We start from the raw sequence: 26,208 nt of genomic DNA on the forward strand, positions 1-26,208 counted from the left end.
CATCATACTTGTTTAATTAATTAATGGTTTATTTATGGTAAAACATTATGTGTCCCATTTTAATCTCTAGAGCCATTTAATACTGAATTCAAAACAGTACCACCAAATACATCAAGGTCTGCAATTTCTTTGTGATAATACTTGTGCAACATCCTTTCATTTTCCCAACCTGCGGCCGCAAGGATATGGTCTATTGGAACGTCCAAAACCTTGGCCGCCAATGTTGCTGCCACCCTGGTGGAATGAGATTTAAATTTGTGAGTATCAATTCCTGCATCCAATAGCACCTTCTTCAGCCATCTTGAAATTGTTTGTGTTGTCACTTTTTTGTGTGACTTTTTATGGCTGATCAATAATCCAGATTCTACACCTCTAAGATGTTTGGTAGCCTCAATGTAGTATTTTAAATATGTAACTACATAAATTATTTGATCTGCAGGATATGCTGAAAATCAATTTACACCCCGAGACTCCTGGTCTGCTCTGTTTTAGCAGGTCATAGACATAGAAGGTAATTTCCTCTGTTTTCATTCCCATTCTGTCTATCCTTAACTTGTGTAATGTACTGCTTCTAGGTACTTTTTAGAATCTGCAAATCAATAAATCAATATGATCATGTAAAGGATGAAATTCACCAGTTACAGGGTGCACAAGTAGGTTTTCTTGTCTAAAGACATCCATAATGGGTTCAGTCACCATTTGTAACCCTAATGGATACCATGTTTGTGTGGGCCCATCTGGAACCACCAACAATCCTGAAGCATAATCTTGTTTGATCTTCTGTAGACACCTATTGATGAGACAAAAAGGAGGAAATGCATACAAAACATTCCACCCCAATTTAACGTAAACTCATCTACCCAAATTTTTTCACAATTTTGTGGAAAATGTCACGATTTACCATCCATTCTTTATTGTCATTGACATTTCATGATCTAATATCTGCAATTATGTTGAATTTACCTGGTAGGTAAATTGCAGAAAACCTAATATCTTTCTCAATGCACCAGTGCCAAATCATGTTTGCCGTTCTGTCACATGCTTCTGACTTGATTCAACCCATGTGATTGACATATGCCACTGCCGTAGTGTTGTCAATCTGAACCTGTACATGCAAATGTTGTACCTTTCGGCAAAGGGCTTTCAACCCATGCAATACACTTAGTAATTCCAGATAATGAATGCCATGTGTCTCGAGCAAAGATTCTTCCTCTGCATTCCATCTATCTCCACAGCTTGAGATGGCATCCGCTGCTCCCCATCCCAGTGCACTTGCATCTGTTTGTAAAATGGTAGCTAGTGATTCAATCCGAATTTTCCTGTAAGAGCAATCCACATTTTTAATCCACTATTTTCTATCCTCAATTGCTGTGTTAGGCAGTTGTATAGTTATCGAAATGTCCAGCATGTCTTTTCAATGCTGCAATCTTTGCTCTCTGCAGCTGCTGATAATGCAGTGGTCCAAGCTGAACAGCTGGAAATGAAGCAATTAACTTGCCCATTAGACCTGCTACTTTCCTGATTGATGGATGTTTGCCTGCAATTAGCTCATTACAACCCTCAATCAATTGCAGCTTTTTGTCCTTGGGTAAACTCACTATCATGTGGCCTGAGTTAATAGTGAACCCCCAAGTAATCAATTATTTTGTTAGGTGTCAATCTGGATTTCTCTGGGTGAATCACAAATCCCATTTTTTGAAATGTAAGTTTTACTTTTTTTGAGGCTGTTGCCATGGCTTCAGTATCTCCCACAATTAAAATGTCATCCAAATAAGCCATTATCAAATGGCCTTGAGCTCTTATCAATGCTAAGATTGGTTTCAGCAGTTTTGTAAACAATCTGGGAGCTGACGTTTAACCATTAGGCAATGCTTTGAATTGCCACAATTGACTCATCCAGACAATTTCAAATATCTGCGATGTTTAACATGCACGGCCACAGAGTAATATGCATCTTGGAGATCTATGCTTGCCATATAGCATTCTGTTGAAATTAATTGCAAAGCATTAGTAAAAGTCTCCATTTTGAAATGTTTATACTGTACAAAAGGATTAAGACGTGAGGTCTAAAATGATCCTACTACCCCCATCCTTTTTTGGTCTAGAGAAAATACTAGATATAAACTGATGGTTTTGATGTTGTTTTCTTTATTACCCCTTTTTTACTCAAAATCTCAATTTCTATTTGAATTATTCCAATCCCTTCTTTAGAGAAATAATGTATTCGTTTTGGTGTATGTTGAGTAGGGGGATTGTCATTCTGGTAAAATTCAATTCTAAACCCCATTATACTGCACAGTATATATGCATCAGATGTTATTAGCTTCTATTCTTTTAAAAAGAATTGTAACCTATCCCCAATTTGTAAGTAGGACACATCTGATATGTTTCTTTCAGAACCAGAACCATCTACCTCAGGGTTTACTGGTGTCACTTTCCGTACCTTGCCCCTTGTGGAAATACCATGTCCTCCACGTCCTGGGGTTGTATGCCCATATCTTGTATGCGAGTACGAGCGACTTGTTCCTTCACGAGTTCCCCTTCGGTATGGACATTGCCTTCTAGCTGTGCTGCCAAACATCGGTGGCTTCATCATCCCGATGATTGTTGATTCTTCGTTGAGAACCTTCAGTTTTTTGGCAAGCCCCACTCCAAAGAGTAAGTGTGGCAATTATATATTAGATGGTTTACAAAACCCTGCAAACTTAGGATGTATGTTAGGTCTTATCACAGAGTTACTCCAAAATGTGCATTACACATCATTCCCATCACATCCTGTTGTGATGTTGTCACATTTCCTTCTTCCAGATCTCTGGAAAATGCCATAATGCTTGACCCCATTAATTTTAATACTCGCTGTAATCTAATTTCTTGAGACCTTACTGCAGTGCCCATATAATTCCACACTTCTTTGTTAATAGCTGGAACTCCTAAACGAGCACAGTTCTGCGGGTTTTTATATTTGTCCTCAATTTCATCCATCGTTGGTCTTCCAAATGATGGGGAATCAGGTAATTTATACTCTCTGCTATCTCCTCTGATAGAGGTTTTTCCTTGTTTGTGGGACTAGAGAACTTTTGGGCCAGCCCTGGCACTTTTCTTTTTTTGCATTGAGCTCTGGTCCTCAACTGATTCGTTATCAGAGTATTCTGGATATTCCTCCTCATAATGGGTTTCACCTGGATTTTCATATCAGGTATTTCATGCGATGGCTCTATGATAGGCCTACGCTTTTTTGTCCCTCTTTGGGGTACGTCAAGCTCTTCCATTGAGCTGTATATTGGCAGCCCACCTTTGGGTGCTGCTCCATATTTTGGGTCTCGTGTAGACCAACATCTGTATTATCTTTCAGACATTTCTGGTGCTGCCTCCGTGTCAGGTCAGCCCATATATTCATCTTTATCATCAGGCATTTCAGTCGCTGGCTCAAATCTGGGCCAACGTTTCCCAGACCTCTTCTGGGTGTTCCATGCGGTTGCTCTTTAAGCTCGCGTTTTTTACACTCCTTCTGGAGTTTGTTTTTACCCATGAGGAATTCCAGTTTATAAATTCTATAGTTCAGACTCCTCCGAGTCTTCCAGGCCTGTTATTTCTTTATGGTCTTGCTCCCTGTGGGAGTTTCAACGGGACTTTTTCCCCCCGTGTAAAATAGTTATTTCTTTACAATCGACTTTTTAGTCGGGCGCCCGCTACTCTCAGACTCTTTGTCTTATTGAGTGCTTACTGCGGTGCGCTTACTATTCTTCCTCCCACCTTTCTCCATACATAAGACTTGCCTGTGTCTCTGCACGCAGTCTCCGGAGAAAAACAGCCTAAAATGAAAGTAAAATACTTACGTTCAGGTTTTCTTTCATTCACCGCTTGGAGGTCTGTCCTCCTACCGCGGTTGCAGCGCAATGCGTGACGCACGTGCGCCTGGATGGCCTTCTTCACGTAGTCACTCACGTGACTCCGAAGTAAAATCATGGCTGATCTATTTTTCCCTCACAATCCCATTCTCCTGCCTTCTCCCTATAACCTTTGATTCCCTTGCTAATCAAGGGGGTGGGGGGTGTGTGAGTTAGGGCTCCGTCTCCCCAGTAACCAACCAAGGCCGTTGGCTTTACGACTTTGAGGTGAACGAAAAGCTACGCTCCTTCTACAGGGCCGTCTCCACCAACACCGACCCACAAGGAATCACCTTCGTCTCCACCATGGAAGGTAGGGAGAGTCTGGCCTCCTGTGCTCCAAGGAATAAAGTCCCAGATGGTCAAAAAGTTACTTTTATAACTACTAAACCAGGTTCGCTTCTTAATAAACAGACACCACACAAACTGTTTGGTAGACCAGTTCAAAACTTTACTTAACATCGGCCGATGGAAGGGAGCGAGAATTCCAGCTAAGTGACCAATGTAGACACTTAACTGTGCTCAGCCACCTTCTCCGAACAACAGAATTACATTGCCTTAAATAGGGTTTTTTTTCCCCTTAGCACATTCCACAGACATTAGTCATGGTCAGAGGTACAGGAAAAGGTTTCCACAGAATGCATCACATCTAACCTTTTGTTTACATGGTACAAGATTCAGATTCAGATTCAGATTCAATTTTAATTGTCATTGTCAGTGTACAGTACAGAGACAACGAAATGCATATGATATTTTAGTATATCAAATGCATGATATACTAAAAACATTGGCCATTTGCTTTAGGTCATTTTATCTCCAAATAGACCACCCTAGCTTTTTCGCTGCTTCCTCTCTGTCACTTGGTCCCTCATAAACATAGGCCATTTGTTTACAAAGATGTGACTAGCTATTTCTCTCTTCCTTTATTGCCTCCTCCCCCATAAACATTGGTCATTTGGTTTATGGCATCTTACTTCAAAGATGTGACCAGCTATGTCTCTCTTCCTCTCTGTCACTTCCTCACTTGGGAGACAAAGTTATAGGATTTATTATCTCACACACACCGCAACCTGAGGCAAGCCTAATTTGACACTAAATATAAGCTGTAAGATAGCCCAGAAGCCAATTTAATATCTTCTTATATTTTTAACTAAAATTCGGCTTCATCAACGGCACAACCTCTCACTGTGGCTCAGGCCCTAAAGTCCTGGCAGCAGCCTTGTTAATCTTCTCTGCATCCATTCCAACTTATCGACCTTTGCTCACCAATGTTGTTGTTGGCGAGATCAAGCCCCCCACTACTGAAGATAGACACAAAATGCTGGAGTAACTCAGCGGGACAGGCAGCATCTGTGGATCGAGGAATGGGTGATGTACCGGGTCAAGACCGATGGCGAGAAAGGGAAAGCAAAGGTTACTTAAAGTTAGAGAAATCAATATTTACACCGCTGCGGTGTAAGCAGCCCAAGCGACATATGAGCTGCTGATCCTCCTAATTGCACTGGGCTAACTCTGACAGTGGAGGAGGCCCAGGACAGAATGCTCACTGTGGGGATGGGAGGGTGAGTTAGTGTTTAAAAACCGGGAGATTTGGTGGGTGTAGGCAGACCGAGGTGAGGTGTTCAGTGAAACGATCGCTGAGCCTGGGCTTGGTCTCGCCGATTATATAGGTCCTCACCTGGAACAATGGATACAGTAGATGAGTTGGAGGAGGTGCAAGTGAACCTCTGCCTCACCTGAAAAGACTGACAAGGTCCTTGGGCAGTGTCGAGGGAGTAGGTATAGGGACAGGTGTTGCATCACCTTCGGTTACAGGGAAATGTACCCTGGGAGGGGGTGGTTTGGGTGGGAAGGGAAGAGTTAACTAGGGAGTTACGAAGGGAATGGTCTCTATAGAAAGGGGTGGAGATGGAAAGATGTGGCCAATGGTGGGATCTCATTGGAAGTGCTGAAAATGTCGGAGGGTTATGTGCTGTATGTGACGGCTGATGGGATGAAAGGTGAGGACTGGGGGGGAAATCTGTCCCTATTGCAACTGGGGGAGCAAGAGCAAAGCTGCGGGATATTGAGGAGATCCTAGAGAGGGCCTCATCTATGATGGAAGAGGGAAACCCCTGTTGCATAAAGAATGAGGACATCTCAAATGTTCAGGTGTGGAACACATCGTCTTGGGTGCAAATGTGGCGTGGACAGAGGAGTTGGGAGTAGGGGATAGACTATTTGTACTGAGCTCTTTTCATCCAACTTGCAGCGATCCACTATCCAATTTACGGCTCCCAGTGGCATCCGGAAGCCAACAGATATTTCTGGAAGAAGAATTTTGATTTTCTGCACTGTCCCCTGGGAGTCAGGATGTCCTACCTATTGGCAGAGTTCTTTGCAAATGAAGGTACATATGGGAATGGTGTTATGGGCGTTACAATGATGGGCCCCTAGTGACTGTAGTTGGGGATTGAATAATCCCGGATACTGCCGGACGAAGTAAGAGTAAACATGGGATAAATGTAGGAAGAGAAAGGATCAAAGCTCAGGAAATCAAGGAGATGGAACAATTTGGGTGGAGCTGAGAAACAGATAGAGGTAAGAAACATTGATGGGAGAAATTCAACGGTGATGAGGAACAAAGTGCTGAACCAGAAGTTAGGGATGAGGGTGAGACATGTGAGCACAAAGGAGAGGGATTTCAATCTACCCATAGACTGGGCAAAGCAATTGAGCAGAAATAGTGTGGACACAAGCAGAGCGAATATTGGAGATGGTTTTCTACATCAGTATTTTGAAGAATTAATGTTTCAGATCTGATATTGTGCAATTGGATATATATATATATATTAACCTAATAGTTATGGAGAGTTTAATATGACAACATTCTGTATAGAAAGTGATTTAGTTCAATCTGAAACCAGGATCTTAAATCTGAATAAGCAAACCGCAGAATCTTGAGGATTAAGTTACTGTGGTAGTTTGGCAAACCACATTAAAAGTTCTGATGTAAGCCTGACAATTAAATAATTATTATGTCATTTAAAACAATTATATTAAAGATAAACACAAGGAACTGCAGTTGCTGGGGTATTTTTTGAAAAAAGACACAAGTTGCTGGAGTAACTCAGTGGGCCAGGCAGCATCTCTGGAGGACACTAATTGGAGACGTTTTGGGTCAGGACTCTTCTTCAGACATCATAATAGACCCAGCATCAAAAGTCATTTCCTCCCCTCTATCAGTCTGTATAAGGGGAGCATGCTGCCCATGTCTTCCAGAGATGCTGCCGGACCCGTGGTTATTCTGTATATAGTGATTCAAGATGCCTTGGCTACATGTCCTTCCGATTCTTAATTTGCATTTTCTCTCAACAGCCAGAAAGAGTCTTCATTGCTTTAGGAGCAGAAAGGAGGAGGAGGCTGCCTTAATCAACAGTAGTATACCTACCTATGTACAAACTGAAACGTGTGGCCGTATTATCTATAAGTTTGATTAGGTGTCTTTGCTAGAGTGTCTTAGTCTATCTTTAGATATTCTTGTCCTTTAGAAAGATCCTGGAATGCTGAAATAAACTCAGAATGTGCTGGGGATGTCCTGAGCTATCTGTAGAGGGAAACAGGCATTCATGTCGAAGGTTCTTCACCAGGTCTCTGTTACTTATCCAACAATGTTAAACCTCTTATTCTGCTTAGGTAGATTATAGTCCAGCGATATGAACATTGAATTCTCCAATTTCAAGTAACCTTCGACACGAATGCCGGGGAATGACCGGGATGGGACAAGTCTTTCAAATAATTTCAAGTAAGATGCTGAATTCAGGGCAAAAGAAACACCTGCTGGGTCAGCGTTTGTGGGGGAGAAGAATTCTGCCCGTTTCCAGTCCAGACCCTGCATCAGGAATAACATTGGACGGCCTCTTTTCCCCACAGACGCTGCTCGATCTACTGAGTTCCTCCAGCATTCGTTTTTTTCATGTGAAACATTGAGCTGGAGCTAGTGCTGGAATGAATGTGTGGTGGAATATTGAGATTAGTGTATTACTGTCACATGTACCGAGGTACAATGAAGGGCTTTGTTTTTGTGCTGTCCAATGAAATTATACATTACATGAGTGCAATCAAGCTGTAGGCAAGTACAACAGGTAGTGCAAGGAGAAAAATGCCAGAGTTCAGAATGTAGTTTTACAGCGTTACAGTTGCTGAAAAAAAAGTGCAAAGTCTGCAATGAGGATGGTTGGAGGATTTGTACTATACCGTTACCCTTATGGGAGGATTGTTTAGTGGTTTGATAACAGAATTGAAGAGGGTGTTTCTGAACCTGGTGGGACGAGATTTCAAGCTTTTGTATCTTCTGCCTGACAGGAGAGAGGAGAAGAATGAATGACCGGGGTGGGACAAGTCTTTGATTGTCAGTTGCTTTTCTGAGGCATTGTTAAGTGTAGATGGAATGAATGGTGAGGAATCTGGTCTGTGTGATGGGCTGGGGTCACAGTCATTTCTCCTCCCCTCCTAATCTTTCCTCTTGCTTCATAATTCACAAATATTCTATTCTTATCTAACACGTTTCTGAAGAAGGGTCCCGCCCGCAAATGTCAATCATTCTGAAGAGGGGTCGTGACCCAAATCCCTATCCACATTCTCCAGAGCTGCTGCCTGTCCCACTGAGTTACTCCATCACCTTGTGTATTTTTTGTAAACCAGCAGCTGCAGTTCCTTGTGTCTTCATGTTGTCTTTTCATCTCTGGCCCTTGTCCAACCACGCACCTATCAAATCCCCCCCTCACCTGTATCCACCTATCGCTCTTTAGTCGTTGTCGTGCTCCTCCTCTCTTCCAGCTCACCCCCCCCCCCCCCCCCCCCCCCCACCCCCCCCCCACACACACACACACACCCTCCATCACGATCAGCTTGAAGAAGGGTCCCGACCTTAAACATCACCTATTCATGTTCTGCAGAAATGCTGCCTGACCCGCCGAGTTACTCCAGCACTTTGTGTCTTTTTCACAGTGAATTAAAATAAATTAAAGTAACCCTTGCTGTCAACTGCAATTAGTTTACACGGCGAATGACTTTGAGAGTCAAGAATGCTTAATTGTCATATGTACCGGCAACAGAGCCATGAGAATCTCACTTTAAACTCATTTTAGAGTCATACGGCACCGGAAACAAGTGCCTCGGCTCAATTTTCCCATGGCCACCAAGATGTCCCATCCACACTAATTCCACTTGCCTGCGTCTGACCAATATATTAATTTAAACTTTTCGAGAGAGTTAGATCACCTAATCAAACTCTTAGGGCTAAAATAATCAAGGGATATGGGGGAAAAGCAGGAGGGGCACTGATTTTAGATGATCAGCCACGATCATCGTTAGTGGCGGTGCTGGCTCAATGGGCCGAATGGCCTACTCCTGCACCTACTTCCCTGTTTCTATCCAATCCAATTCACAAGAGTCAACGCATCCCTCCTGCAGACGCACACAGTGGTCCCTTTAATACATATGTCTGTACCAGCGGGCGCCAGGTCGACCCAAAGATCTTAGAACGGAAAGATCTTTGAGTTCACCCGACCACACTCACACCTGGTGCTGCCGAGTGCGTGCGGGAATTTCAGCACCATTTGTGCGGCAGACAGAGTCTGGTCTGTGACTCCGGACCTCAGCACCGGACCGGACGGTGCTGGCTCGGTAACCGGACAGTGCTAGGTCGGTAACTATTTAAAAACGTTAGCCTTCTCTTAAGAAATGGATAGATGTTTAGATCTAGTAATTGAATTTAGATGAATTTAATTGATTAGATTAATTTTTTGTTGGGTATTTACTATTTGTTTTAACGTTTAAAAAGAATACTCGTTTTGTAAATGGTTTTTGGAAGCATGATAAGGCTGAATGATGTTCAATATAAAAATATATATTAAATAGATTCCTGGGCTAGATTACACATATTTAGTCTTAAAGCAGGCAGTCTGAAGAAGGGGTTCGGCCCGAAACGTTGCCTATTTCCTTCGCTCCATGGATGCTGCTGCACCCGCTGAGTTTCTCCAGCACTTTTGTCTACCTTTTCTCTAGTAGATTGATACAGAAAGACAAGCCCAGACTTCCCCCAGGTTGCTGTGCATTGAGATAATGACCGATGACTTGAAATGCCTATAACAATTGATGAGAGAGGAAGCCCAGATTAATCCCAGTAAGGGGTATTGAGACAATGTCCGATGCCTTCGAGGTATGTAGCGACTGATGACTTTGAAATGTAAGTGTCTTGTACCAATATCCGATGACTTTGAAATTTAAGTGCCATGTACCACATGACAAGATGCCTTTGATGCGACTGATGATTGACAAGAGACAAACTCAGACGCATCCTGCAGTAATGTGTATTTACTGTACCTCTGTCCATGATTAATGTCTTTAGAATGTGCTTAGGTGACAAAAGAACAGTATATAATACCATGTAATTCTGTGTTCAGGGAAGTGGAGAGACGACAGCCAAGTGTCTGTGTTGCTCACTTGGCTGGGGTTTGTTTTCCTTGCCACTTCCATTAGTCAATAATTAGTAAAGTTTTGATTTGGTCTACCAAACCGCTTTGTGAGGTCTGTTTATTAAGAAGTGAACCTGTTTGTTTAGTTACAAGTTAACCCATTTCAAGCAGATTTGATTCAGGTTTTGCAATATCATTGTCAATAAGGAAAAATTCTTTAAGAAATATTTCCCAACTATTATACAGATTTTTTTTTCTTCACTCAAGTGGGCCCCATCTTGTGAGAATGTTTTCTTCATATTTTCCTTTCTAATAACTGTTGAAGATTAATTTAACTTTTTATTTTCAGATTCTAATCTGAGCACGATTTGAAAGTGGTGTTAGCAAGTGCACGAGAAAGAGACTTGAAAATGATACGGTAAACAAGTTAAGACCAATCACTGCTTTCTTGTGTCAGCCACTGACAGAGGCAACAAGTGCCAGCGGTGAAGCAGATACATTGATACTAACACAAGGAAATCAGTGTGATGGAGCTGTTCAGCCACCAACTAGCATTCAACCAGAAGAAAACCTCCCTGAAACACAAACAGCGAAGCAGGACGTGGAACAGCAAGCTGAATATGTGAAAGCAGCCATGATGCCGGCTCAAAATGAAAATATAGAACTGATTAATTATGCCAAACATAGATCTACTGTAACAGACATTGGTTTGTGGACTGAATTATCACATGAGGACGTGTCCTATTGGGTAGAAAGGGGCCCCTCTCAAGTTCAGCATTGTTGTGGAACATTTTCAAATTCCAAGCGAGTGTCTAAAAAGCAGTCTAGGTTTTGCACAAAGGCTCATTTTTATTCAACAAAAGCCGAGAGTGGCTTGTATATTCTCCCTCAAAAGGTCAGATATATTGCTTTGTTTGTAAATTATTTCCAAACATCGCATCTTATTCTTCTGCTACATCTTTAGCTTATGAAGGGTTTGATGATTGGCAAAACTCCTGTCTTATCCAAACTCATGAAAACCCAGAGAAGCACAGGAGTGCCATGTTGGCCTACTTAACAAGAGAGCAAGGGCAAACGTTAACTTCAAAGCTTCAAGAACAAATAAAAGCAGAGCAGCAGTACTAGCGGCATGTCATGGAGAGAATTATCGCTGTAATATGCACCAACAGAATCGCTGTATGTTGAGCAGCCATGCAGATGGAATGGGCTGGAGAAAGTGTATTTTGGTCCCTGTGTTTCATCACACACTTCTAGGTCAGACACAGAGTGAAGCTCCCTCTACACCATCCTATCATACACACCCAGGGTCAGACTGGCCACTCTGGTCCCGTCCTCTATTTTTCTCATCATGATCCAGAGGAGGTTGGTGAACCTCTCCTGGGGAGAGAGGAATCACTGGGTCTCTGCTGGGGTTCTGAGTCTCCAGTTGGAGGAGGGCGGTCAGGGGCTGGGTGTAAATGAGGCCTTTAGTCAAGTGCCAGCGAGGGGGTGGGTGTAGATGGCTGTGGGGACCAGGCTCAGACCTTGCTGCAGAAGACCACCTTCTCCCAACGGACCTGGCTGCCGTTGTTGATCTTGGCGACGGGCAACTGCAGGTCGGGACCACCGGGCCGGGCGTCAACGCGGGGGGCGGGCGCCACGTTCAGGGGCGGCTTGTGGATGTGCCAGTCCCGCAACAGTTTGTTCATGGCCTCGCCGTCGGTGATGCCGAAGAGCTTGGGCTGAGAGTCCGACTCGGCGCGGGGGTCCGGCGGGAGGTGGGGGCCGCAGCCTCGACTCAGCTCATCCCCCATCTCCAGGAAGAAGCGCTGCACGCAGACCCTGGCGAAGCCTCGGGCGTGTTCCCGGCACGTCTCCTCGAAGAGCTTGCGCTCGATGTCAAGGTAGTGAGACCAGTACCTGGTCTTCAGGAAAGCCACCTGGCTGAAGCAAGGCCGCAGGGCACGCACCAGGAAGGCCAGGGCGGTGATCAGCAGCAGGAATATCCAGCCCAGCATCTGCCGAGAGCAGAGACACAAGGTCAGAGAAGCAGAATTCGGCCCGTCGCGTCTACACAATTCAATCAGCACCATTCCCTGTGCATGCACTGACTGGCCAACTTAGTCAGTTCACTTGCCCTCTTGGCTTAACTCGCTGTCATCTCAGAAGTCATAGGAGCAGACTTAGGCCATTCGGCCCAATTGAGTCTACTCGCCTTTCAATCGTGGCTGATCTATATTTCCCTCTCAACCCCATTCTCCTGCCTTCTCCCCATAATCCAAAACACCCGTACTAATCAAGAACCTGTCAACCTCCGACTTCAAAAGAGACAGACTGGTTTGGCCACGTCTCAAGAGGCAAGTGTTTCATTGGCATAGTTAATTAAACAGAACAATTAAATTATTACTTGTAGCAGCCCAACAAGTTTGTAAACAAGATACTCAATAGATGATATAATAACAAAAACGGTCAATAAACAAAAAACTCAATATAGTGTAAAACCAAAACAAAGTCCCCAGTACAATCCAGACCGTGGGTTCCGAGTGAAGTTGGAGTTCGCCGTGTTTAACAGCCTGATGATTGTTGGGAAATGTTCCTCGCAGTTCTGGTCGCCCCATTACAGGAAGGATGTGGAGGCTTCGAAAGGGGTGAAGAGGAGATTTTCCAGAATGATTTTATCAAGACAAGAAGTATTGGAAACAAGCGATTCTGGATTTAGAAGATTATTTAAAGAAGCGGATTTGATAAGAGAACTCAAGGTAAAGGAACCATTCGTAGGTAGTGACCACAATATGATAAGTTTTAGACTGCAATATGAGAGGGAGAAGGTAAAATCGGATGTGGATATTGCAGCTGAGCAAAGAATTACAGAGGCAGGAGGGAGGAGCTGGCCAAAGTTGACCGGAAAGGGACCCACGCAGGGATGATGGCAGAATAGCAATGGCAGGAATTTCCGGGAATAATCTGGAAGATGCAGGATCTTTTCATTCCTAAGAAGAAGAAAGATTCTAAGGGGAGAAAGACGCAGCCGTGACTGACAAGCAGAGTCAAGGACAGTATAAAACTAAAACAGAAGACGTATAATACAGCAAAGATTAGTGGGAAGCCAGATGATTGGGAAGCCTTTAAAGAAAAACAGGTAACTAAAAGGCAATACGGGGAGAAAAGATGAATTACGAAGGTAATCTAGCCAATATTAAAAGAGAGGATAGCAATTGTTTCTTCAGATATTAAGAGTAAGAAAGAGGCAAGAGTGATGTTGGACCATTGGAGAATGATGCAGGAGAAGTAATGATGGGGAATAGAGAAATGGCTGCGGATGTGAATAACTTTTTTGCATCAGTGGAAGACACCAGCAACGTGCTTGAAATCCAAGAGAGCCATGGGGTGGAAGTTAGTGGAATGACTATTACGAGGGAGAAGGTGCTTGGGAAGCTGAAAGGGCTGAAGGTGGATAAGTCGCTAGGACCGGATGGACTGCACACTAGGGTTATGAAAGAGGTGGGTTTAGAGATTGTGGAGGCATTGACACTGACATTTCAAGAATCACTACCATCAGGAGTGGTCCGAGATGATTGGGAAATTGCCAATATTACGGTGCTGCACAAGGGAGCAAAGCAGAATAGTGGGAACTATAGGCCAGTTAGTCTGACTTCGCTTCTTGGTAAGATTTTAGAGTCCATTATAAAGAATGAGGTTACGGAGTGGCTAGAAGTTCACGATTAAAAAAAGGCCAAAGTCAGCATGGCTTTGTGAAGGAGAGGTTTCAGGTCTGAAGAAGGGCATCCATTCCTTTTCTCCAGAGATGCTGCCCGACCCGCTGAGTTACTCAAGCATTTTGTCTCTATCTCTGGAGAAAAAGATGGGTGAGGTTTCGGGGTCGAGACCCTTCTTCAGAGTGAATCTCCCTCTACACCATCCTATCACATACTCCTGGGCTCAGACACAGGTCCCCGCGTTGAGCATTCACCACATTGACTGTGATATCCAAATTCCCCCAAACCCCCTCTTGCGCCTTCCCCTGCCGCCCACTTGCCCACGGGGTCCCTCACCTGCGACAGGCAGCGAAGATAGCGTCGGGCAGCCTCGCGGGAGACGGCTGCAGTCTGCGGCGAGAGCTCGGGGCAGGGGAGGGCGGCGACGAGGCGGCGGAGATCGGCGGGCGCAGCGGGCAGCGCCGAGTCGTTCACGTCTAGACTGCGGAGGTCGAGGCGCTCGCTGAAGGCGCAGACCACGCTCTTGCCGTCCAGGAGGCTGAAGCTGATCCAGGCGGCGGGCGCGACCAGAGCTCGCTGCAGCAGAGAGCAGAGCATGTAGCGGAGCACGCCGCGGTCCCGGGCCCGCTGCCCCCGCGGCCGCCGCCACTCCTCCACCAGCGCCGACACGCTGTTGTTGAGCACGAAGCCGAGCAGCAGGAAGAGCAGCGGCGGCACCGCCAGCACCGTCAGTCCGTAGGGCAGGTTGTGGCCGGGCAGGCAAGGGCAACTGAACTCGAAGGCCGAGTAAAGCTGGGCGCTCGCCAGCGCTAGCAGCCCGCACGCCCCGTTCAGGAACGACTCCTCGTTGGTCTGAAGGAACTGGAACACCAGGCGGAACTTATCCATCCCCTCCCTCCTTCTCCAAACCCCCCTCTCCCTCACTCCTTCCCCGAGCGCTTCTCTCTCTCACTCCTCACACGGGCCCCTCTACCTTCTTCCCCTCTCCCTCCTTTCCCAGCTCCTCTCCCCTCCACGGTTCCCCTCTCCACCTCCCGCTCCCGCCTCCCCCGTCCACTCCCTCCACCCTTCTTCCTCTCCCCCTCCTTTCCGAGTTGCTCTCCTCTCCCCCTCCCTCCTTCCCCGCTCCCCTCACACCTTCCCTTTCCCCCTCACTCTTTCCTCTCCACTGCTCCTTTCTTTCCCTCTCTCCGATCTCCTTTCCCCTCCTTTACGATCTCCTCTTTCCTCCCTCCTTACTGCTCCCTCCTCGCACTCTCCCCTCCCCGTTGTTATCTCCTTACCCTCTACCTCCCCCCCCCCCCCCCTCTGTCCTCGCTCGGACCAAGTGTCCGAACGCTCCCAACCCCCTACTGCCGCGAATACCCCCTAAGCTGCGCCCCGCCGCGTAATCCTCAGCCCCCGCCTCCCCTTGTCATGTAACGCCCTCTCGCGCTCTCGATTACTCTCTCGACCACCCCCCCCCCCCCACCACATCTCTCGCTCTCTCTCTCTCTCTCCCTCTCACTCTAACGTCACAAGTCATTCTCTCTACTTCTCCCTCTCTCTCTCCATTCCCCTTCCCTCTCTACTGTTCTTCCTTGCCCACTCCTCCAATGGGCTCCGCCAACGAGTCGGGGATACAGCTGGGTTTACTTTACGTAACCAATTTATTTCTGTGTCTGATTCCCAATTCTGTAGCAATTAGTTGAAGCCCGCTGACCAGTTGTGTCGAGGAGAGGACTCTCAATCTAAAACGAGTCATCCAATTTAACAACGTCAAACTCAAGTATTAACTCAATTTGAAGCCGGGTTATACACAACTACACCCCCCATCCACCCACCAACCCACGGGTAATCTGCCTACGTGAAATTGATTGTAGCTCTGAGAAAATGTCATTGACCTGGTAATTAAATTGAACACATAATTAGAGAGAGAAAAAAACAAGTTCATGGAGGTCTGTAGTGTTCCGTTGCCGAGGTAGGATTAGGGTTGTGTGGGTCGGTTCAAGAACGTGATGGTTGACTGATTCAGGGGGGTGGATGCCGAATCGGCGGCGCCGGAACGGCAGCGCCGAAAAGTACCCGACCCCCGTACACAACATTTCTCCCGTCCATCCCATTTCGTCATTCTGTCACATTCCATCCAGGTCCTTTACCCCCGATCCATCTCCCCGACAGCATTAGGCTGTTAAACACTACAACCAAATAATTTCCGAACTACATAGACTATTATTATTATTATTGCACTGTTATTGTTTGTTTTTATGTGTACGCGTGTGTGTGTGCGTGTGTACGTATATATATATATATATGGTCAAGCTGGGATCTAAAGCAGCTGGGAAGGTGGGCAAAGGAATAGCTGGAATTTAACTCAGGCAAGTGCAACGTTTTGCATTTTGGGAAGTCAATCACAGATAAGATTTGTAAAGTGTTTGGCAGTGCCCTGGGGCGTGTGGTTAAACACAAGCACATATTTCCCTGAAAATATATATGTATATGAAAATATACGCACATTGAACTTTTTCCCCCGTGTTTATTATATTGTCTATAGTGTATTATGGATATATATTCTGTTGCGCTGTGGCGTGTAAGAATGTCATAGTTCTATCTGGGACATGTGACAATAAGGCACTCTTGGCTCTGGCACATTCAGTACCAATGAACAAACACAACCTGATGCAACATAGAAACATAGAAACATAGAAAATAGGTGCAGTAGTAGGCCATTCGGCCCTTCGAGCCTGCACCGCCATTCAATATGATCATGGCTGATCATCCAACTCAGTATCCCGTACTACCTTCTCTCCATACCCCCTGATCCCCTTAGCCACAAGGGCCACATCTAACTCCCTCTTAAATATAGCCAATGAACTGGCCTCAACTACCCTCTGTGGCAGAGAGTTCCAGAGATTCACCACTCTCTGTGTGAAAAAAGTTCTTCTCATCTCGGTTTTAAAGGATTTCCCCTTTATCCTTAAGCTGTGACCCCTTGTCCTGGACTTCCCTAACTTCGGGAACAATCTTCCTGCATCTAGCCTGTCCAACCCCTTAAGAATTTTGTAAGTTTCTATAAGACGCCCTCTCAATCTCCTAAATTCTAGAGAGTATAAACCAAGTCTATCCAGTCTTTCTTCATAAGACAGCCCTGACATCCCAGGAATCAGTCTGGTGAACCGTCTCTGCACTCCCTCTATGGCAATAGTGTCCTTCCTCAGATTTGGAGACCAAAACTGTACGCAATACTCCAGGTGTGGTCTCACCAAGACCCTGTACAACTGCAGTAGAACCTCCCTGCTCCTATACTCAAATCCTTTTGCAATGAAAGCTAACATACCATTCGCTTTCTTTCTTTACTGCCTGCTGCACCTGCATGCTTACCTTCAATGACTGGTGTACCATGACACCCAGGTCTCGCTGCATCTCCCCCTTTCCCAATCGGCCACCATTTAGATAATAGTCTGCTTTCCTGTTTTTGCCACAAAATGGATAACCTCACATTTATCCACATTATACTGCATCTGCCAAACATTTGCCCACTCACCCAGCCTATCCAAGTCACCTTGCAGTCTCCTAGCATCCTCCTCACAGCTAACACTGCCCCTCAGCTTAGTGTCATCCGCAAACTTGGAGATATTGCCTTCAATTCCCTCATCCAGATCATTAATATATATTGTAAATAGCTGGGGTCCCAGCACTGAGCCTTGCGGTACCCCACTAGTCACTGCCTGCCATTATGAAAAGGACCCGTTTACTCCTGCTCTTTGCTTCCTGTTTGCCAGCCAGTTCTCTATCCACATCAGTACTGAACTCCCAATGCCTTGTGCTTTAAGTTTGTATACTAATCTCTTATGTGGGACCTTGTCGAAAGCCTTCTGGAAGTCCAGATACCCCTCATCCACTGGTTCCCCCCTATCCACGCTACTAGTTACATCCTCGAAAAAATTCTATAAGATTCGTCAGACATGATTTACCTTTCGTAAATCCATGCTGACTTTGTCCAATGATTTCACCACTTTCCAAATGTGCTGCTATCCCATCTTTAATAACTGACTCTAGCAGTTTCCCCACTACCGATGTTAGACTAACTGGTCTGTAATTCCCCATTTTTTCTCTCCCTCCCTTCTTAAAAAGTGGGGTTACGTTTGCTACCCGCCAATCTTCAGGAACTACTCCAGAATCTAAAGAGTTTTGAAAGATTATTACTAATGCATCCACTATTTCTGGAGCTACTTCCTTAAGTACTCTGGGATGCAGCCTATCCGGCCCTGGGGATTTATCGGCCTTTAATCCGTTCAATTTACCCAACACCACTTCCCGGCTAACCTGGATTTCACTCAATTCCTCCAACTCCTTTGACCCGCGGTCCCCTGCTATTTCCGGCAAATTATTTATGTCTTCCTTAGTGAAGACGGAACCAAAGTAGTTATTCAATTGGTCCGCCATATCCTTGTTCCCCATGATCAACTCACCTGTTTCTGACTGCAAGGGACCTACATTTGTTTTAACTAATCTCTTTCACATATCTATAAAAACTTTTGCAGTCAGTTTTTATGTTCCCTGCCAGTTTTCTTTTATAATCTATTTTCCCTTTCCTAATTAAGCCCTTTGTCCTCCTCTGCTGGTCTTTGAATTTCTCCCAGTCCTCCGGTATGCTGCTTTCTGGCTAATTTGTACGCATCATCCTTCGCTTTGATACTATCCCTGATTTCCCTTGTTATCCAGGGATGTACTACCTTCCCTGATTTATGCTTTTGCCAAACTGGGATGAACAATTTTTGTAGTTCATCCATGCAGTCTTTAAATGTCTTCCATTGCATATCCCTCAACCCTTTTAGAATTAATTGCCAGTCAATCTTGGCCAATTCACGTCTCATACCGTCAAAGTTACCTTTCTTTAAGTTCAGAACCATTGTTTCTGAATTAACAATGTCACGCTCCATCCTAATGAAGAACTCAACCATATTATGGTCACTCTTGCCCAAGGGGGCACGTACAACAAGATTGCTAACTAACCCTTCCTCATTACTCAATACCCAGTCTAAAATAGCCTGCTCTCTCGTTGGTTCCTCTACATGTTGATTTAGATAACTATCCCGCATACATTCCAAGAAATCCTCTTCCTCAGCACCCCTGCCAATTTGATTCACCCAATCTATATGTAGATTGAAGTCACCCATTATAACTGTTTTGCCTTTGTCGCACGCATTTCTAATTTCCTGTTTGATACCATCTCCAACTTCACTACTACTGTTAGATGGCCTGTACACAACACCCACCAGCGTTTTCTGCCCCTTAGTGTTTCGCGGCTCTACCCATACCGATTACACATCCTCCAAACTAATGTCCTTCCTTTCCATTGCATTAGTCCCCTCTCTAATCAGTAACGCTACCCCACCTCCTTTTCCTTTCTGTCTATCCCTCCTGAATATTGAATATCCCTGGATGTTCAGCTCCCAGCCTTGGTCACCCTGGAGCCATGTCTCCGTGATCCCAACGATATCATAGTCCACAACACATTCCACAATGATAAAACTTGGTAAACAAACAAAGAATGTAGGAGGACAAGTTGACGCCCAGCTTGCATCATAGACCAGTGAGCATTTATCAACGTTGTGAAGAGAAGGGCGGTCATTGTTGGATCGTGAGAGCCTCAAATTAAGTCAGCCGCAAATCTGACGCTTGCAAAATAATTAATTACAGGGTTGTTGAGGCACAACACAAGGGGCCCAACATTTTAATTAACATATGTACCCACAACGAAACAATGGAATTATTTGTTGCTGCAACATTATAAGCCTGTAAGCTCAATAACACAAAGATATGTACAGTATATATAAAAGTATATACTATATATATATATATATATTTTTTTTTATATAGTATATACTATATTATATATATATAATATATATATATATATTTTATTGCACGGAGACAGACCTTTCGACATACCCTGTCAATGCTGACCAAATTAGCGTTATGCGCTAGTCCCAATTGCCTGCATTTGATCTATATCCCTCTAAACCTTTCCTGTCCAAATGGATTTTAAACATTGTAATTGTATCCACTTCTATAGCTTCCTCTGACATCTCATTCCAGATACGGCCAACCCTCTAAGTGAAAAGGTTGCCTCTGATATCCATCAACTCTCTGCCCTCTCACCTTAACCATATGCCCTCTAGCTATAGAATGCTATACTCTGGGGAAAAGACTGTGAGTGTTCACTTTGTCCAGGCCCCTTGTGATCTTGTACACCTCAATAAGGTCACTCCTCCGCCTCCTATTCTCCAGGGAGAAATAAAAAGTCCCAGCCTATCCAACCTCAAACCCACAAGCGCATTTAACAGTGGAGGTCACATTGGAGTTAAGAGTGGGATGTTGTTCCAGTTGTTGGCTGAATGATGATTTAATTTGTTTTAATTTAAATGATAATTTGTTTAAATTGGTTTTATAATGACCTAGGCATTTTCCGAGTTACAATTTGCATTCAATTTGAATTATCTTTCAAGGACTCTCCAAAGAATTCTCTTGTAGCAGAACAAAGTCATGGTGATGACGAAAGACACACAGTGCTGGAGTAACTCAGCGGATCAGGCAGCATCTTTGGAGAAAAAGGATGGGTGACACTTCGGGTCGGGACCCTCCCGTTTTGCACACGGTCATGGTGATGTTGAGAAGAGCAACACAAGAGGTTGGGGCAGGAGTTGTCCATCTGCCATCAAGGATGACCTCTGCACATTCCTGTCCCTTCCCTGATAAGAGAAAGTCAAGAATGCTTCACCATCACATGTACCTCTCACCTGCCAGGCTTTGTTCTGCCCCACTTCTTTTCCACCTCTCTTCCTCCCCCGCCCCACAAACAGTCTGAAGAAGGGTCCCGACCCAAAACATCACCCATCCATGTTCTCCAGAGATGCTGCCTGATCCGCTGAGTTACTCCAGCACACTGTGTCTTAAACGAGCATCACGCAGACGAGACTCCCCACCATTGACTCCATCTACACCACGCTGCCTCGGGAAAATCATCCAATACAATCAAATACGTCCCACCTCGGTACAGAAGTTTTACAGCGGGCATCGCCAGACCGGAACAGCTTCTCCTCCTCTGTGTTCGGGCTTCCGAACAGTCCTTGCATAAGCTAAGGTACTGTCCAATTCACGCCCACCTCATTGCGGACATTGGACCTTGTCTCTGGAACTGATGAGCTGCAATGCTGAGAACTATGCTCTATACTCCGTATCTTCCCCTTTGCTCTATCTATTGTACTTGAGTTTCAGTTGATGGTGTTTATGTGTCTATATATTTATGTATCTGATCTGTTTGGCCAGCAGGCAAAACAAAGCTTTTCACTGTGTCTCGTTACACGTGACAATAATACACCTAAACATTTGAATTTAAAACGTTCATTTATGTTAAAATGAGGTTGATTAAAAAATAAATGAACCTGAAGATATTTCTGTGAGGCTGATTCGCTGAGGCACATTGGTGAATAGTGCCTTTAGTGAATTGGTGAATAGTGGCCATTACAGTTTGCATATTGTTCATTTAAATTAGACTTGAGCAACTGTATCCCCAAATGCACATTTACACATGCCAGGCAAATGAGTTGGGACACCTGGTGCACTATGTATTCCAAGGCACTACCTTCAGGCAAGTCCATTACACAGGAAGAGGCTATTCAGCCCACCAGGCTCAGCTCCAGACCCAACAGAATCGCTGTATGTTGAGCAGCCATGCAGGTGGAATGGGCTGGAGAAAGTGATTTTGTTCCCTGTGTTCCATCACACACTTTCAGGTCAGACACCGAGTGAAGCTCCCTCTACACAATCCAATCATACATTCCCAGGGTCAAACTGACCGCTCTGGTCCCGTCCTCTATTTTTCTCACCCTGACCCAGAGGAGGCAGGTGAACTTATCCTGGAGAGACAGGAATCACTGGGTCTCTGCTGGGGTTCTGAGTCTCCCGTTGGAGGAGGGCGGTCAGGCGCTGGTTTGCATCCGTACCCAGGTAGCGACTCTCCGACTCAGGACCCTGCGGAGATATATGTATTCCGAGTATTCCCGAGGACCCTGCGGAGGTATATGTATTCCATGTATTCTGAGTGCCCGCCTAGATGGCACCTGCTGGCGACGCACTTTTTCCTCTAGGGACGCTGCCTCCAGGAGGGGACACGGCTCCCGGTAGCGGGCATCAGTCGACGCGTTAGGCGGGAGTTTCCTGGCTTTTATCATGACTTACTTAAAGCCAGGTACTGCCTCAAAGGCACTATTAAACGTGTTACTTTTTTGTCTGTTTGTTTTGTTTCTGGGTAAAACCATTTGCATTCTCAAAAAACGGGTCAGACACAGACAGTGTACGTTCCTTTGCAACTGAACACTCACCGATCAATAACACCCGCTAATTTCCTTACATTGAGAAAACTTAATAGTAAATGATTTTTATTGTTTGGTTTGTTAACGACAAAGTTTGTTAAAAGGCCTGGATGGCACATTGTGGTCTTTGCCCGTTGTCCAGGCAACACTCCATTGTAGACTCTGGTTTTCAAGGTGACGTTCCCTTTCCCAAGGGCAGCAATGAGTCAAGTATTGGATTCGCCGAACCATTGACTAGAGAAGGATGAACAGCAGGAGCAGGTGGGCTAAAGGGCCTGTTTTCTGAGCTGTACACTCCTCCCACAAAGACAATTGTTATCTCTCGCCCCCTTCCCTTTCGTCCTTCATCGTTATTTGTCTGCCTTGGAATCCCTCAAATTCATCACTCCCTCCCCCCCCTCTCACACTCCCTCCCCTCCCCCACTCTCCAAGGGCATGACTTCCTGGCACAGAAGGGAGAGGAGGACAGATCAGACCGGGGAGCTGATCACTTGCATTGGGGGTGTGGGTGGTGGTTGTGAGCGGGGGGGTGAGTTCTGCCCCAACGCTGGGGTCTGCCCGACCACCCCCCTCAGGTCTGCCCCCCCTCCCCCAACATTAAGGGGGGGCCTGGCATCAATCCATCGCTGCAGCAGCAGGTTGAGTTGGTCCCGGTTAGTGATGCCCCGCAGGGACGCTGCCTCCTCACCCCCCTCACCCCCCTCACCCGTCCTGTCCCAGTCGCCCCCCTTCCACGCTGCGCCGCTCTGCCCACTGGTGAAGAACTGTCCCACGCTGCGCCGTGCGAATGCCTGCGCGTGCTCCCAGCACATCTCCTCGAAGATCTTCTGCTCCAGGTGCAGGTAGTTGCCCCAGTAGCGGGCGTGGAGGTGGCTGGCGGGCCGGGAGCAGGCTCCGAGGGAACGGGCCAGGAAGGCCGCCAGGATCAGCAGCAACGCGGCGCTCCATCCCACAGCCTGTGGACACAGAGGCAACAGGCAGAGTGCTGCGGATCAGGAGAACCAGACCCAGGGGTCACCAGCCAGCTGCCCCGGTGACTGGCCCAACCTGACCCACCTTCACAAGCCCAGCTTTGCAATGGCACCCTGCTCGAGATTATGCTCCTGAGACCTTACCAACATGGCGCTGACAATGAGACCTCAACAACATGATGCATTGCCCTGGACCCCCATCACCTGGTGCTGATCCCTTGGATCTCATCAACATGACGCTGCCTCAGAGTCCTCATTAAAATGGCGCTGATCCCACAGTCCTCATCAACGTGGCGCTGACCCCAGATATCTCATCAATACGGCTCAGCGTTGTGTTAAAGGCAGAGCTGTAGTCTATGAATAGTTTCTGTGAAAGGAGCAGAATTCGGCCATTCAGCTCACCAGGTCTACTCCGCCATTCAATCCTGGCTGATCTAACTCTCCGCCTCAACTCCATTCTTCTGCCTTCTCCCCATAACCCTTGACACCCGTACTAATCAATAGTCTATCTATCTCTGCCTTAAAAAATATCCACTGGCTTGTCCTCCACAGCCTTCCGTGGCTAGGACTTCCACAGACTTCCACAGATTCTGGCTTGTCACTTCTCATCTTCCTAAAGGAATGTGGCGTAGGTGTCTCACTTATCCAGATGGTCAGGGACTTAGCATTATCCATGGACCTGCTGTGGCGATAGAAGAACTGCAGTTGGTTAATGCTGCTTAGTAGTTGGATAACTTAATATTAACTTAATAAACGTTATTCCCTTTATCCGGTATCTGTACGCTATGGACGGTTCGATTGTAATCATGTATAGTGTTCCCACTGGCTGGTAATGGGCGCAACAAAAATAGATTTTCACTGTATCTCGGTACACGTGACAATAAACTAAACTAAACTAAACCTAGATGGACAGAACGGTCCGAAAGCTGCCGTTACCTGGGAGATGGTTCGCAGGTATCTATACATGGCCTTGGCGGGAAAGGGCGGGTGTCGGAGCAGGGCCGCGGGAGCGAGGTCTCTGCAAGGAACGCGGGCCAGGGCGGAGCGGATTTCGGCCTCCCGGTAGCCGCTCACGTTGGCGAAGCGGGCGGGCTCCACCGAGGCAGAGAAGGCGCAGACGACGCACTTGCCGTCCAGCAGAGCGACGATGATCCAAGCCGCGGGGGCGAGGGCGGCGCCCTGGAGCACGGAGAGAAGCAGGTACCTTAGCGCCTGCCCATCCCGTCCCCGTCCCCGTCCCCGTCCCGGGCTGCCCTCCGGCCGCCGAGCCTCCAGCAGTAGCAGCGCCCAGCGCCCGTTCACCATCACCCCACACAGGAAGAGAGCGACTGGCGGCAGGAGCAGGACGCCCAGCCCGTAGAGCGTGTTGTAGAGCGGCAGGCACGGGCAGCTGAATCGGTAGGAGCCGTAGAGCCGGACACCGGCCAGGGCCAAGAGAGCGCTCACCCCGTTCATCAGCGACTCCGGGTTCGACTGCAAGTGGCGGAACGCGGCGAAAAAGCGATCCATGGTCCCCCCCGCACTCAGCCGGCCTCACCGACCCTTCACTGTCCTGAGTTACCGACCTAGCACTGTCCGGTTACCGACCCAGCGCCGTCCGGTCCGGCGCTGAGGAGTTACCGAGCCGGTGCTGTCTGACCTGGCGCTGTCTGTAGTCACCAACCCAGCACTGCCCGGTTTTCGGCCGAGCAGTGTCCGGTCCGGTTCTGAGGAGTTACCGAGCAGACTGTGTCTGGAGTCACAGACCAGGCGCTGTCCGCCGCACGAATGGTGCTGAAATTCCCGCACGCACTCGGCAGCACCAGGTGTGTGTGTGGTCAGGTAGACCGGGCCCCCGCTGGTACAGAAATTTGTATTAAAGGGACCACTGTGTGCGTCTGCAGGAGGGGTGCATAGACTCTTGTATTACAAAGCGCAAGAGGCTGAGAAGTGGATTGGATACAAACAGGGAAGTAGGTGCATGAGTAGACCATTCGGCCCATTGAGCCAGCACCGCCATTCAATATGAACGTGACTGATCATCTAAAATCAGTACCTCTCTCCTGCTTTCCCCCCATATCCCCTGATTCTTTTAGCCCTAAAAGTTAAATCTAACCCTCTAGAAATTGCCCAACGCATCACCGGTTCCTCGCTCCCCTCCATTGAGTCTGTCCAAAGCAAGCGCTGTCTGCGGAGGGCGCTCAGCATCGCCAAGGACTGCTCTCACCCCAACCATGGACTGTTTACCCTCCTACCATCCGGGAGGCGCTACAGGTCTCTCCGTTGCCGAACCAGCAGGTCGAGGAACAACTTCTTTCCGGCGGCTGTCACTATACTAAACAACGTACCTCGGTGACTGCCAATCACCACCCCCCCCCCCCCCCGACACTTATTATTATTATTTATTCAAATCGTTTGCTATGTCGCTCTTCCAGGGAGATGCTAAATGCATTTCGTTGTCTCTGTACTGTACACTGACAATGACAATTAAAATTGAATCTGAATCTGAATCTGAATCTAGAAAGGTTTAAATTAATATATTGGTCAGACGCAGGCAAGTGGAATTAGTGTGGATGGGACATCTTGGTGGCTATGGGAAAATTCAGCCGAAGCACTTGTTCCGGTGCCGTATGACTCTAAAATGAGTTTAAAGTGAGATTCTCATGGCTCTGTTGTCGGTACATATGACAATTAAGCATTCTTGACTCTCAAAGTCATTCGCCGTGTAAACAAATTGCAGTCGACAGCAAGGGTTACTTTAATTTATTTTAATTCACTGTGAAAAAGACACAAAGTGCTGGAGTAACTCGGCGGGTCAGGCAGCATTTCTGGAGAACATGGATAGGTGATGTTTAAGGTCG

The 26,208-nt window shown here is 46.5% G+C and overlaps 2 protein-coding genes across 2 annotated transcripts; both read right to left on the reverse strand.

Annotated features, from left to right (window-relative positions):
• Positions 1–10,716: 10,716 nt before the first annotated feature.
• LOC129704393 (calcium homeostasis modulator protein 1) lies at positions 10,717–14,928 on the reverse strand. Its single transcript, XM_055647474.1, has 2 exons — positions 14,377–14,928; positions 10,717–12,342 (listed from the first exon to the last, which is right to left on the reverse strand). Exons 1-2 carry the CDS (start codon positions 14,926–14,928, stop codon positions 11,863–11,865), a joined length of 1,032 nt encoding a protein of 343 aa, XP_055503449.1. The 3' UTR covers positions 10,717–11,862.
• Positions 14,929–22,867: 7,939 nt separating this feature from the next.
• LOC129703848 (calcium homeostasis modulator protein 3-like) lies at positions 22,868–24,877 on the reverse strand. The gene is made up of 2 exons (XM_055646524.1): positions 24,305–24,877; positions 22,868–23,353 (listed from the first exon to the last, which is right to left on the reverse strand). Exons 1-2 carry the CDS (start codon positions 24,875–24,877, stop codon positions 22,868–22,870), a joined length of 1,059 nt encoding a protein of 352 aa, XP_055502499.1.
• Positions 24,878–26,208: the final 1,331 nt, after the last annotated feature.

The sequence above is a fragment of the Leucoraja erinacea genome, chromosome 15 (genome assembly GCF_028641065.1).
Source record: "Leucoraja erinacea ecotype New England chromosome 15, Leri_hhj_1, whole genome shotgun sequence".
NCBI lineage: Eukaryota > Metazoa > Chordata > Chondrichthyes > Rajiformes > Rajidae > Leucoraja > Leucoraja erinaceus.